Source organism: Zalophus californianus, chromosome 3 (genome assembly GCF_009762305.2).
Source record: "Zalophus californianus isolate mZalCal1 chromosome 3, mZalCal1.pri.v2, whole genome shotgun sequence".
NCBI lineage: Eukaryota > Metazoa > Chordata > Mammalia > Carnivora > Otariidae > Zalophus > Zalophus californianus.
The window spans coordinates 4049345-4064526 of NC_045597.1; the positions used below are offsets into that span (position 1 = coordinate 4049345).

General features: G+C 43.3%; 1 protein-coding gene across 1 annotated transcript in view; it reads right to left on the minus strand.

Moving 5' to 3' along the window:
• MYO16 (myosin XVI) overlaps positions 1-15182 on the minus strand; it is a 475554-nt gene that overhangs the window by 357698 nt on the left and 102674 nt on the right. Inside the window, exon 5 of the mRNA XM_027590435.2 lies at positions 5215-5323. Coding sequence (XP_027446236.2) covers positions 5215-5323 — 109 coding nt within the window. The remainder of the gene's footprint in view (positions 1-5214; positions 5324-15182) is intronic.

The following is a 15182-nucleotide window of genomic DNA, read 5'->3' on the forward strand; positions in this document are numbered from 1 at the left end:
TTGTTATGAGGATGAGTTACAAACAACACAGAAAGCACCCCGCCCCATGTTTGGCTTGTGGCCAGCACTCAATAGATGGGAGCTCTCATTCGTACTCAGCTTCCCCGCTTCAGGGCTTACATGACATTCATTATGCCTCTTGTCATAAAGAGGCAGGCAAGAAGCAAACAAAATAAAGCCAAATGCACTATTTGAATAATGTGGGCTGTTTCAAATACTCTGTCCAAAGTAAACCCATGTTAGTAGAGACATGAAGGGGCACCAGTGACCAGCTTTGGAATCTCCACATGCCATGTTGGAAGAACGAACAGATTTCCCCTAAGAGTTGCTTTGAGGTTTGTTAAGAACCAACTAAAACTATCACTCTCTTCTTATTTTTAGGATGATGGAATTGAACATGTGAGTTAATTTTGGAAAATATTATTTCTCAAATGTCAGTGTTCAATTTTGCACAGTTGGAAGCAGCAGAAGAATCTGATGGTTACATTATTCTAACTTTTATAATGTGGCAGTGTTTATGGGAGTGGTATGTATCTTTCACAGAATTACTTAAACACATGGTTAAAACTGAATGATAGAACAGGGCTCAAAGATAAAAGACAAATTAAAAACACATTAGAGATCACTCATTTCAGCTCACTTACGATGTGTCATGAGAAAGCAATCTATTTTAGCCATTGTTGTGAAGGAATCAGAGGGGAATATTATGACCTTGTATCTTATTATTTTAAAACTTAATTTTGAACCAAATATGATACCAAGTAAAATGTGATTTCAGATTTTCATTATATGTTCAGGAAAAAAGCGTAAGTCTGTTTTCAGTAAGACAACAAAACAGAAATCCCTTCTTTTCTTGGTCAAGCAAACTTATTAAGCTGCTCCAGGAGAAAAACAGCCAAGACTTACTATGGGCATAATAAGACTATTTTGTAATGGGCAATTGGCCAAGCCTGTCTTTTTTTTTTCCCCCGAAGAAATTAAGTTTTATTTTCATCCTGGTTTCTGAAAACCATTAATAGAAGTCCTGATTAGACTTATCATTTTGACAGGAATTTGGTAATTTCTTTTCATTTAGGAAATAAGAAAAACATCATTTGCCTGAAATTCACAAGTGATTCCACATGCTACTAATTACTATTGCCTGATTACATTTGATACCATCAGGAGGTGCATGTGCAGAACTGAAATCGCAGTAACACCTCAAGTCAGTCCAAACCCTATGGTAACTAATCTCCCTAACTGTCCCTCTTATGATAACATTGTTTTTGTAACAATTCCATGTTTCCTCTTCTCCATTACCCCTTCTTCCCTGGGGGGGGCTGGGGGGAGGGTGGGGACTCGGCGCTGCTAGCTCAGGTAATACTGTACCACCGCGCCCACGCGACCGGCCCCTTGATGGAGGCACGGCACTCTCTCAGCTCCTAGAAGTCCCAACTCTACGTTTTGTCTCCATAGGAAGCTTCCTAAGCTTGCTAAATCCAACAATCGAAGGCTGCTCTGGGCAGGCAACAAAAGGAAGCTGGTTCTAGCAAAGAAAAATAAACATGTTCAAGACAAAAGGGCGTTTCAGCCCTGCCCCCGATCGCTTCCCCTCGATCCTGACCAGAAGCATCACGTGGGACTGTCCCAGGCACCCTGGAACACACTGCCACACTAACAGTGAGTGATTCCCAAGACAGTGGTGCAGGGACAGCATTTTGAATGGACTTTATTATGCAGAAGAAATACACGAGGGCACTGTGCACTGATGAATCTGGGAGTCTTGTGAAGATTCGGCGGGCTGAGCCAGTTTCCGAGGCTGTTCCAAAAATAGACAACCCAGCGTTTTAACTAAGGCAGCAACCGCACAATCAGTGAGGGATGGGGACAGAGCAGAGGGATGTCAGGGAAGCAGAATCTATGAAATTTGGTGACAATTCAATGTGAGAGATTTAGAAAAGAGAAGTGACATTCAGATGGTCGGATTCCTGGCTAAAGGGTACAACAGAATATGAATAAGGCACACGAGGAGAATGGTAATTTCCACGTTGGGCGTGTCATTTCAAATAGTCTGATACCTTAACTTTATTAAAAATTGCACATCGCAGAGCAGAAGGTCTTCAGAGATATCTAAGCTGCAGGAGTATTCCTGGGGGCAGGCAGGTGGTCACCACACAAGGAATGGGGTGAGGTAAGCCCGAAATAGCATGCAGTGGGCTGGAAGAAGATACACAAAGACAATAGCTCTGGCAGTCGTCCATATTTTGGCGTCTGCATGTGCAAGTCTCCAAAGGAGACTAAGTGAAAGCTCAAAGAGAATGGAGAAGAGTACAAACGATCATTGCAGGTGAACGAGGTCGCACAGAACAGTGGGATGGGGGTCACAGGGAGACGAGTGAGCACAGAACAGAAGGGTGATCCGCCCACAGACAGCCAAGGAGGCAATGGCCATCCCTGCAGGGACACTTCCAGCAGCGGAAGAAGCTGAACTTCCGTGGGCGCAGCAGGGGAGACCAGGAGCTCAGGAGAATAAATGGGATCGACTTCTCCTAAAAGGATGGATGTCCATGGAAGGAAGAGAGGGAGCTGGGTGATGAAACACAGGGAGCAGAGCGGAAAGCAGATATTCTTCCCCGAGCCGTGCGTCCGTCCCGGACCACCCTGTGCTCCCCCTGTGGCGCTTTCTTCCCTTGCGGGATCATTTGATAAATCCATTGCTTTCTGCGAAAGCCAGTGGGTTCCCCTCGCGCGGCAGAGCCAAGATGCATCGTGTGCTCAGTCGGCGCTCTGGGGAGCTCAGGCGGTGAGCTGAGGTTAACTGCTGTGCCGGGATGGACAGTGTGTGTCGGCGGCGACAGTACAATTAGAACTTGTGACCGGCGATTTTCCACATAATCAGCTTGCTCCCGACCTTGCCTGCCTCCTGCCACATGCATCCTGATGGGACAGCGTGATAAGTACTCGGTGTGGAAACTGTAGGAAGCGCACAGAAAATGCAAGGACTTGCAAACACCCAGCTATTAAGAATGCAGTGCGGAAACACCAAGAGCCAAATAGTAATGACAATCTTGTCGTGGGATATTAGAAATTTCTGAGGCTATCAGCCCACGCTGTCATAGCAGATAACTCTAAAAGCACACCGACGAGGGGGCCAGAGAATAAATCGAATGAGACAGTATTCCCGGCAAGCGTGGCAGCTGATACAGACACGGAGGAGGGACCCCGGCAGGGACGGGGAGCAGACTGAATGACCCGAGGGAGGGGCAGATGGGTGGGAGGCAGGGACAAATGAAAAACAGAATTAAAAACTGAGGAGATACTAAATTGAATTTGTTCCAGCAAACATGCATGTTAACAAACTGATTGTGACAGCCAGCGTCATGACAGATTTTCTCCTAACCATTCAGAGTCAATGCCTCCCCCTCTTTCTTCTCCCTTAATCACATTGAAAATCAACCTCATGGGCGCCCGGGTGACTCAGCTGGTTGGCATCTGGCTCTTGTTTTCAGCTGGGGTCGTGGTTCCGGGGCTGTGGGATCGAGCCCTCTGTCAGGGCTCTGTGCTCAGCGGGGAGTCTGCTTGGGGATTCTCTCTCTCTCTCTCTCTCTCCCCCCCTTTGATTCCCCCACCCCTGCTCGAGCTCTCTCTACAAAAATGAAAAATAAAAAAATTAAATCAACCTCCCAAAGGAATACACTTATTTTTCTTTATAGAGGGTAGATAATACTGCTTTTGCAAATACTAAAATTTCTTATCAAACAAAATCCTTGGATGAGTTGAAAAGGTTTATCAGTCAGTTGAGTTCTTTTGCAAATAAAGATACTTGATTTTAATTTTCAAAGAGAAATATTTACCACTGTGGCTACAAGAAACTCAGAAGAAGAAGAGCAGAAAGGTGTTAAATAGAATTCAGTCAGCTAATACTACACAACTGAGTTCCGCGTGCAAACTCAGAAGTGGGCACCTCCAGTCCAAGTTTTGCAAAGGTCCAAACAATGAATTTTGCAGCCGGGGATGTGCATGACGTCAGGCTTCCCTCCCCTTAGAAGTGATGGAATCTGTCCCCAAGGAGTCACCACTGACAAGAGGATAAAAGATCTGAGTGTGACCCTCACGTAAGGGGCAGGTACATGGAGTGAGGAGAAGAGTAGGGAGCCACACGCCTTCCCCCACGCTGTCTCTGTCACCCCAGCCTGGAGACTCTGTGACCTTCGGTGGGACAGCCCGGCTCACATTGTCCCTAATGAAGATAATGGTACCCCGCTTTCAGAATTAATGAGATAATTTTTTTTAAGAACTCGGTGGCTGTTAAGTACTAATTATTATTATTCTAAGCCATCCTCAGAATAAACCTTTTGATACAAGGGATCTGGAGGAGGCAAAGAGCGCAGGGAACAAAGAGGCAGATGTGAGGGCTTTTCTTAGAAGCAAGAAGGCCAGAGTCAGAAGCGCTGTGTGGCTCTTAAAATTTTTAAACTTTTTGTCTGACAAAAGATCATACTTGAAGGGATTGGAGTTTCTTTGTTGTTATGTATACCTAAACGGAAAGGAAAAAAAAAGTGGCAGACTTCTTCAGATTAATACCATGTTGGGCTCAGGATTGCAGATACCTCCCACTTTGCCAGTGCTGAACTTACTCATGAAATTATATGTTTGGTCTGTGCAATTAAACACTCTTTGTCAGGAGATATAGCTGGGAGCTGGGGCGCATCTCTTCAGGCTAGCACCGTGACCCAGGAGCCTGCTTTCAACACTGGTGTTTCCAAGTGTCACCAAGAGCGGGTGCTGGGATGCTGTGCAGCTTGCCCTTGACTTAAGCCCTCACTTACTTACGGGCGTGTTCTTCTTGCAAGGACAACACACTTCAGATGACCTGGCTCTCATCAACTCAAAATTCAGTTGTGCGGGTTCACTTCCCTTGCCCTCCCAGTGGAGAATAGATTATAATTACAAACCCAGTGCCACTGATTACGGAGTTCAGATGCTTGTTAAAATGTTCCTTCATTTCTAGCCTCTCGATTTCTGCTGCCCTGCAAAACGGCATTGACTGAATCAACAATGCACCGTGGTGGGAACAATGAAATGTTATAGAAAAAGACAGACTTCACGTTATCCAATCTAGGGAAAGCACATCCATCTGCAATCATGTAAGCATGCCTAAAAAATAAGTATGCACTTGTAATTCTACCATGCTGTCTTTAAATCTTTGTACAGTTTTTCAAAGCATCCGCCTACCATTTTCATCCAGATAAGTCAACAGGATAGAACTGGATTCTGTCCCCTCTACAGCATAATCCAATGGGATATTTCCATTAACATCCTGGAGAAGGACGTTGGCTCCAGCCTGTAAATGAAAAAGAACAAACAAAAAATGATGTATACTGTTAGCAAAGAAAGCAGATCAAAACTTTCACTTCTGTGTTAGCGGAGAAACAGGTCCAGAAAAGTCTGTATTAGATACAACCCTGGAGAATCCTGTAGGAAACTGTAATTACGTCGCAAGACAAATGCAATAATTACTTCGTGAGAAACTCCAATAGGCTAAAAACGTTCAACTGACCTTTGCAAGACCTTAGCCCTGACCACTTCTCTCCACCCCTCTCGCTAAACCCCAAATATCCAGCCCATGACTGAGGAGCCAACCGCACCTCTGTGTCTTGTTTCTAACACAGTAGAAACTCCCCATGCCTTCGGAGAGTCTCCATGGAGAACTTTTCTATGAACTTCGACCCATCTTCCCCAAACTATCCTATAAGCTCTTCAAGCACCTCTTCCGCAGAAAGTCATTTGAGAGCTATTCTCACACTACTATGTTTGAATAAAGGCTTGGACTAATGACTTCTGGCTGTTTGTCTTTTTTTTTTTTCCCCCTCTTTCCAGAAACTATTTTCTGAAAAAAGCACAATCTGTAATGGATGAAGTACATTAAATATGGCCATGACACATTGTTTAGCTTCCTCCTTGATGAAGCACCCTTCATCAAGCACCTCTGAGGGTGCATGCCCCACCCCGCCGCCCATTCCCGCTTAAATACAATGACAGATGTATTTTCCCTTTGGGAAAAAAATTTGCTCACATAAATCTTTAATGAGCCCCATAATATTTATCAGGCATGGTTTGCATCTCTTCTCCAAGGGCATGGCATAAAAACGTACCCATTGACCAAGACTCCCCGTTCACCTCCCAATCACGAGTCACTGAACTCAGGTCAAGACAATGAAAGTCTTCCCCTATTCTCTTTACTGAATACAATTCTGTGCTGCAATGTTACTGAAGTTTATATACTCTCCGAATCCCTAAGGTTTCATGAAAAGGTGTGTGACATTCATAATCTTATACACTAAAACGGGGGATTTTGCCTTCTGTTATTCTATACCTGTATTAAACAAACAGCTTTCCTATACCTTACGGACTCCACACAGCATTTCCATAGGACTGCTCTAAATATCCTGTGAAGACAAAACTAAAAGTAGATCCAAGTGGCAAAATCTTCTGTATCTTGCTATCTGCCCTGCAAAGAACTATGCCGCTCACCTCACCACCCAGAGTGCAGCACATTCGATTTTCTATAATTATACAAAGATACTGCTGTATTTGAACAAATTAAGTTCTATAATGCAGATTCTCACTTAGCTAAGGAAACGTGTAAGTTTAAGGTCCTTAAGACTTCAAAGGATCTTCTTTGTGCATTTAATTTTTTTAGGTATTCAGAGTTTGAAAGGAAATCACTTGAGGCAGTATTGTTAAGCAGACTTTGCTAATGAGTCCTCTCCTTTAGTGTCCAACCAGGAGGGTAAGATTTTGCATACCTACTCAAGTACCAATTGTTAAAGAGAGAACCGTAGGGTGTCATTGTCCATTTCCGTACTCATGAGCGGAAGTCAATCAAGTCATTCTCTTTTTTCCCCAGTGCATAAACGTCCGGCTAGAATCTTATCTCTGCCAAACATCTGGATACAAGGCAACAGTGAATATAACTAAGAGTCAGGTATTATCAATAACAACAAAAAGAAATAGGAGGGCAACTCGGTGCTGAGGGGGATGGTGCACCTGGAGAGAACTCTTTCTACTCTGTAAGAAGTAATGAGGCTCTTACAAAGCAAGTCTCAAGCTGACACCTGCAGCTCAGTATTTTAGCTGGGCTCATTCACTGCAATTCCAACCCATTCATCACTCACCAGTCTGCGCTGCTCAATTCCCAGGTGGTCTCCCCCTACAGAAGTTAGTCTTCCCTGGGGGTGAGAAACTTCCCTCATCAAAAGATCACAGCTTATCTCCCCTTATAGTGGCCCCCACCCGCCCCAGCTATGGTGCCTGGCCCATGCTGGGAACTAAAAAAGGTTTACTGGGAGAAAAAAAAAAAAAAAAAAACCAAAAAGGCAAAAACTGAACTTAGACTAATTATTAAAAATTAAAGCAGAGAAATATAATTTTCATAATTTTTAACTAAATTCCCTTTTATTTTTAAGGGTGCACAAATAAAATTACAAAACCACTGTATGCATACTTACATTTCCTGACTTTGCTCCTTCACATGGATATTTGTGAATGTTCCTTTCCTTCCTTCTTTCCTCCCTCCCTCCCTCCCTCCATTCCTCCTTCCCTCCCTCCATCTCCCTCTCCCCTTCTTCTCCCTCTCTTCTTTCTTTCCTCACTGGACAGGGTGAGAGCACCCCATCTGTGGGTGTCCTGGTGCTGGACCACCTCCACCCTGACCGTCTGGTCTTGGGAGAGGTCCCTGAACAAGCTGAACTGCGTGCGGTAAGAACACTGGTCTTCAAGGATCCCCTCAGAAGCTGTATATCTGGAATTATACTTCTGAAATTGTACATCTACTAAGAAAACAAAAATGGAAAAAAACCACCATTGATAAGATTCATGACTGGTTATCATTCTTAGTGTGACTGGCTCAAGTGTTAGTGTGAATTTTAGTTGTTAACAGATCCCACCGGAACTGAGGGGCTGAGGACTTGGAAAGACTTCTCAAAATGTCAGAGACCTGCCTTAATACCATCAGGGTGGTCTAACTTCCAGCGTACAGAAAGGAAACGGCCCACGGGGTTGGGAATTAGTAACATTCATAACATACTGTGCCAGTACTTATTTTTTTAAATACTTTGAGCCACTCAGTAACATAAAATGAATTTTCTCGAGTTTACAAAGTGAGAGCCAATAAAACATTCAATAAAAATATCCCCTTGACATTGTCCCTTTTTAATATGAAATTTGAAAACATATATGTATTCTAAAATACTTTTTCTCGGGGCGCCTGGGTGGCTCAGTTGGTTAAGCAACTGCCTTCGGCTCAGGTCATGATCCCGGAGTCCTGGGATCGAGTCCCACGTCAGGCTCCCGGCTCACTGGGGAGCCTGCTTCTCCCTCTGACCCTCTCCCTTCTCATGCTGTTTCTCTCTCTCAAATAAATAAATAAAATCTTTAAAAAAAATAAAATAAAATAAAATACTTTTTCTCTTCCAGACATGATATTCTTAAATACGTTTTTTTAAAAATAAAATTCTTTTCACATTTCAAATTTCATTCCACGGATGCTAAGAGTCCACTAAATGGTTTTTCAGTGCTGAGTATCAAAGCCGGGGCAAAGTGCTCCTGAACTGTGCCACATATTAACTACAGTGTTTCCGTGGATGCAGGGCTCACTATTTTCAGTACAGAACGTGGGCACCAACAGCAAACATAAACTTTAATTTCCCCATGTGTCGGTGTGTGCATTCCACGGTGCACACCACTGTTTCGTTCAAGGGCCTGAGAAGCAGGATGAGGTGAGGGCTTTAGGCTAGATTTTCAAACACAGGACAAAGCGTATCCGAGGTCGCACCTACTCTATTGAAAAGAACAACTGTCTAAGCCATCAGGACGTGTTTTCCAAAGCTTAAACAGTATTTTATAATAACTAATGTTGTACTTTATAAAAGCAGATGGCTTAGGAACTGGCTGTGTAAAAAGGATAGTGAGTGAGAATAAATGGTAGGCCCACATAGTTTCCCGTTTATATCCAGCGCCCGTGAGCACACTAAGCCCTGGGAGGAGTGTGTGTGCGTGCACAGGTGTGTATGCGTGCAAAACACCTTCCTAGTTCTACATTCCTACACCTGATCACCAGATGTCAAATTTCTTACACTGACAGTCATCATTACTCTTTGTCTTACTCAAAGAAGTTGCGCATTAAGAAAAACTGGCATTAGCGAGAACAACTCAACCAAAACGTCATCCTTGAGCAATACAACTCTTGAGGCAAGTCCTTCAGTTTGGCCTCAAGACAATCAATCACATCGTGATTGGTTTTCATCAGGGAAATGAAAGTAATCAATGTTATCTACGCAAAATCCCACTCCTCAAATACTTCCTTCGGTTGAGGACTGCACAGTTTCTATGGGGAGCCCCGAGCACATTTTCTCTAAGGAAGGTCACCCAAACTCCAGCCTGTCCTAACCTATGTTCCTTGGTATTGGAAACAGAACTCAAATATATCACGCCCCCACCCGCCAGATAGGAAACTTACTTACTGCCTATTAGATGACATATGAACCCATAAGTGCACCTTTCCTGTAAATAAACCTTGTATTGGTTGCTTTATGTAAAAATTTGTTGTCCGTGAATATACCTGCCAAGGCTTTCATTCATAATAATTCTCTAACACATTAATACTGGAAATTTAATGAGAGGCAGCCGATGGCATCTTAATAAGCAAATGCCACTTTTTACAGGCTAACACTTTCTGGTAACTCTATTCTGATATAATTTCAAGTTCCGTTAAAGTTGCAAGAGCAGTACAAAGAGCTCCAGTTAGGGGTTGAACTGCATTCCGCCCCCCCCCCCCCCAAAAAGGAAACACTGAAGTCCTGATCCCTAGTCGCTGTGAATGTTTCCTCATTTGGAAACAGGATGGGTGCAGGTGTAATTAGGAAAGATAAGATGAGGAGCCCTGGGGACACACGCGTGGCGGGAGGGTGGCCACATGGAGACAGAGGTAGCCATGCAGCCACCAACAGAGGAATACCAGGTGGCCCGAGGACCTGGACGAGATAAGGAAGGAGACTCTTCTAGAGGCTGCAGAGCCCTGTGGCCCTGCTGACACCTTGTTCAGACTCCTGGCCTCCAGAACTATGAGACAATAAATTTCTGTTGCTTTAAGCCCTTTAGTTTGTGGTACTTTATTATAGCAATCCTAAGAAACTTAATACTTTGCCCTTTACCCAAATTTGCCAATTTATGCTTTGCCCCTATTTTTTGCACTCTCTATTTTTCCTGAATCTCTTCTTTTTAAAGTTTGATTTTATTTGAGAGAGAGACAGGGAGGGAGGGCGCACAAGCATGAGCGAGAGCAGGGGGAGGGGCAGAGGGAGAGGGAGAATCCCAAGTAGACTCTGAGCTGAGCGTGGAGCCTGACGAAGGGCTCGATTCCACGACCTTGAGATCATGACCTGAACCAAAACCTAGAGTCAGCTGCTTAACTGACCGAGCCATCCAGGCGCCTCTTCTGAATCTCTTAAAAGTGAATCACAAGAATCATGTCCCTTTACCCGTAATATTTTAGTATGTATTTCATAAGAATAAGGGTAATTCTCATGCATGAAAGTTGTTGCATCAGAAAATTCAGCATCACTAAACACTCTTATTGAAACCACCATGCATACCCAAATTTCATTAATTTTTCCAATTGTATTGGTGATAGCTATTTCCCCTGGCTCAGGAGGTAATCCATGATCCCCCTGGGCATGTAGTTACCCTTTCTTTTTAATTCCCTCCAATTTGGAACAGTCCCTCTGTCTTTTCAGGGCCTTCTCTCATATGTCCTTACAAGGAGGTTTTTGGCAGGCAAAGCACAGAGGGAATGGCACGTTCATCCCATTGTATCCTATCAGACGCGCACATGATGTCTCTTGGTGCCATCACGGATGACATTAACCTTGATCACTGGCAGAGGTGAGGTGTGCCGGGTTTCTGCACAGCAGAACTACAGCTAGGAACCCATGAGTGCAGGCTGATATCAAGAAACACATGAATACCTGAATAGAGGGGAGAAGAAAAGGCTCTTCCTTACAACAGAATACCAACCAATACATGCAGGAGGAATGACAAGGTTAGAATCTGGCATTCGCTCTAGCTGTAATTGATTCAGATGAGAATCACCAAGGGATGCTAGCACTATGTTCCTGGATGCTGGAAAGGCGGAAGTTTGAAGGAAACTTTGATGAGGAATAGAATATTTACACAGTCCTCAAATAGCCTGCCACAAAATATCCCACTTAAATATAAAAATGTTGGCATCTAACATGGTAGGGAAAATAGAAAATTCTGGGAGCGGATGTTTTGTGCTTTTGAATTGCAGATGGTTTCTCTTCTTTCTGTAGAAAATTTTGCATTATGTGCTAGCAGGAAAAAAATGAAGGTTGTCCCAAACTAATGTATAATGCACAAGCAATTATTTTGGGTCAGAACACATGCTAATAGTATTCTGCAAGCTTTTAGTTTAAGGATACTGGGAATTGTACTGTGGGATCAGAGGGATCACCTCCACCTCTTTCTTAAGGCTTCCAGCGCCCATGTCCTCCAGACCCCAACGGGTTAAAGACTGTCTCCAAATTTTTTGAATTCATTTGACCAAAAATACTGTGTTTGGGAAGCGTGACAATGTTCACTGCTGAACTATTCAGAGAGTCTCCTATTAACTAAACAATAAAAGTTGCTATCCTACAAGAAATGCACATTCAAAAGAAAGAAACACATATTTAGATAAGAACAAGAAGTCTACATGGGGCTTCTGAAATAGAAGTCCATAAAAGTTTAATTGTGTATTTCCAGTATCTTGCATTCATTGAGGGGGTAAATTTGGCAACACTGTTCAGAAATGGAAAGTGGGACATCAGAACTCAGGGAGCTGCAAAACATGGACACGACAGGCAAGGGTGTTTGACTTAGAGCTGACAGGAAGCAGGAAAGGGGAAGGGAAGTTCTCTTGGCACAACAAAATGAGGCCTGGCGCCAGAGAAGCCACGCCGAGTGCCGGGTTGCTGCTCTCCAGTTTTGTGACCAAGGGCGATACACCTAATTCTGCCCCTCAGTTTGCAAAGTGGATGGAGACAACAGTTCGCCTCAGTGTAAGCCTACGCGGTGCCCAGCACAGTGCTGACATACAGTGGGCGCTCAATAAACTCTAGCTCCAGTAATAAAAGTAATCGGAAAAGAAAGAATATCTTATTAAATACGGTCTTTGCAAAGACGACCCTGAGCTAGACTCTATTAAATCACCCATCCTTCTCTGCACACAGTTGTTAGCTGGGTCCTGAATTCAAGTTCCAAAAGGCATGGGCAGAATGAGCCGGCTGGAAAGAGAGAGAGGCAGGGAAGTTCAGCCTAAGTTCCCTGAAGTGCTGAGGATGGTAGATTTGGTTTGATTGCTTCCCTTCTTCCCGTCACTGTTACCAGACAATATATTTGACAAAACCAGCAATGAAGAAGCAAAATAATTTCAGTCAAAGGCAAGAAATGTTTAAAATGTCATGCCCAGAATACGCAGGTCCAACAATGTTAAAAGTTTCAAGCGCAGCATCTAATGCAAACCAGGAAAAAAAATACCAGAATGCCCTGTATTATCCTGCTATTGACAAAAATGCAGTGTGCTCTGAGATGTATAAGGGAACGCTTTGTAAATCTGTTCCTTAAAAAGAACCCACATGTAACAAAATACTTTTATGAAAGATTAAGTAGAAACTTATAGGCACTTCTGAAAGAGATCTCCCAAAAATCTGTCCAATTCATTTATTTCCAGGTAATTTGCTACTTAGGTTTTTTGGAAGTCTGTCTTCCATCCAGTGACCCAGGAAAACACTATAGACCCTTCACTACTGCTTACAACCAATTATTTGAGAATGAAAAGAAAACTTTATGACAATTCTGCCCTGTCTTCAAGGACAATCTCCAAAAGAACTGCTAAAGCTTCAAACAAATTAGAACAAAGACAGCAAACTGCTTTTATAAAAAGACAATCAAAACCATAAGACTCCCCCCAAAAATGAAACCTAAAATCACTGAACAAAAAGAGTAATAGGTACTGACCCAAAGGGCCACCAAATGCAATCAGGGAAGACAAAGGCTCGTGTTCTTGGAACGACCTAAAATCTGTACGCTGCATCGTTTTACACTTGTTATTACCGTTGAATTGGGCAATTGGCAGAAATGCTATTTTATAAGGTACATTCAGAAGGCAACCCCTCTCATTCTGAAATACTCATGCCACCAAAAGGAACAAGTGAAGAAAATGTTAAACCTCAAAACCCCTTGGGGCACCTGAGTGGCTCAGCTGGTCAAGGTCATGATCCCAGCATCCTGGGGTTGAGCCTCATGTCGGGCTCCCTGCTGGGCAGGGAGCCTGCTTCTTCCTCTCCCTCTGCCCCTCCCCGCTGTCTGTGCATGCACACCTGCTCTCTCTCAAATAAAATCTTAAAAAAACAAAACTAACAAACAAAAAAAACCCCTCAAAACCCCAAGACATTGAATCGCCACCTCTTTCTCCAAGGCTTAGCTGAGGCATCCCAGTTGAAAGCCCTGTGGCAGTCAGGGAGAGAGGGTGTCAGGTAGAGTGTGCACCAGCAGAGTGAATTACCCCAGTGAATGACAAAACTATGAAAGGAGATGAAAACATATGACCACTCTCTTGGATCCATGGCAAGTCTCCAATATACTATAGTCAAAGGTGAGGAGTAAGACTTTAGACAAGTCGATGACCAGTGAATGGGGCTGAGAAGGAAGAACCCATCTTCCTGCCACAGGCCATCTCTCTTGTACTTGAGTCAGACCAACCAGAGAACTGCTGAGCTTCCACCTGCCCACAATCACGAAAACTTAAGGAACCGAGGCAGAAGACCCATTCATCTCTAGTCTGGAGCAGAGACCTTCCCACAGATTTGCACCGTTGAAGCACAGAGGGAAAACTAAAAGCATGCAACTTTCCTCCTGCTTCTGCACTGGTAGCAGATAATGTAGGAGGCAATACCACTGGGGAATCCATTCATTCATTAAGAACTATGTATTAAGCCCCTTATTATAATTAAAATGTACTTTGAGATTTTAATGATTGTGAATTTTTATGGTAATAAAAATTTTAAAACCTGTATTACAACATTTAAAATTTTATAACAGTTGAAATTATATTGGAGCACATTTTTACAGCTCCCTCTGTACACATCCTGAGGTCAGTAATTACTACTTTGGGAGCATGTAAATACTTGGGCGTTGCACTGTTGCCCTGCTAAGTAACAAACCATGTCAAGAAAACAAAATATGTCAGAAAGAAAGGGTAATTGAAGAATTCCAAGTGAATGGGTGTGGATAGCATTTACAGCCATACTAAAGAAGTCTAGACACATTTCTACTTATGAGAGAAGTTTGACGGGCACATAGCAGTGGGCGGATATGATGGCGCCTGGCGTTGTGGGACCACCAGCTCAAGCCCCAGCTTCCAGACTAAAGATGAAAAGTCAACGTGCAGGGCGCCTGGGTGGCTCAGTCGGTTGGGCGACTGCCTTCGGCTCAGGTCATGATCCCAGGGTCCTGGGATCGAGTCCCACATCGGGCTCCCTGCTCAGTGGGGAGCCTGCTTCTCCCTCTGACCCTCTCCCCTCTCATGCTGTTTCTCCCTCTCTCAAATAAATAAACAAAATCTTTAAAAAAAAAAAAAAAGAAAAGTCAACGTGTAGCGACATAAACATAGTTATTAAACACGAAATAGATATAAAAACCAGAGGAACCATCTAAAAGAGTTCAAAGTGATTGGGAAGAAAAATGTGAAGGGAAGAGCTGAAGGGAAGGACATGACTAATCTGACAAGGCTTCCAAAAAGTCCCATAGAATTATCTGGTTTTCTGGCTTTCTAAATATCAGCTTGTATGACAGAGATACAAACCTAAAGGGGAAAAAAATGGCACACAAACAATTATTTATGTCATGAAACATGTATTGCCAGGATGGTGAAACAATGTAACAACAGTATCGTAAACACAGAAAAAGGAATGAAAATTTGTAAAGAATGTCTAAAATAAGAGAATACTTAACTAAGGACATTTGTATGAGCCAACTGCATATCACTAAACAATGTTGGAGAAGAAAATTGTAAGACCTGGAGATGGACAGAACGTGTATATAAAAAGATGGACGCATCATTAAAGCCACTACCAACAAAGCCA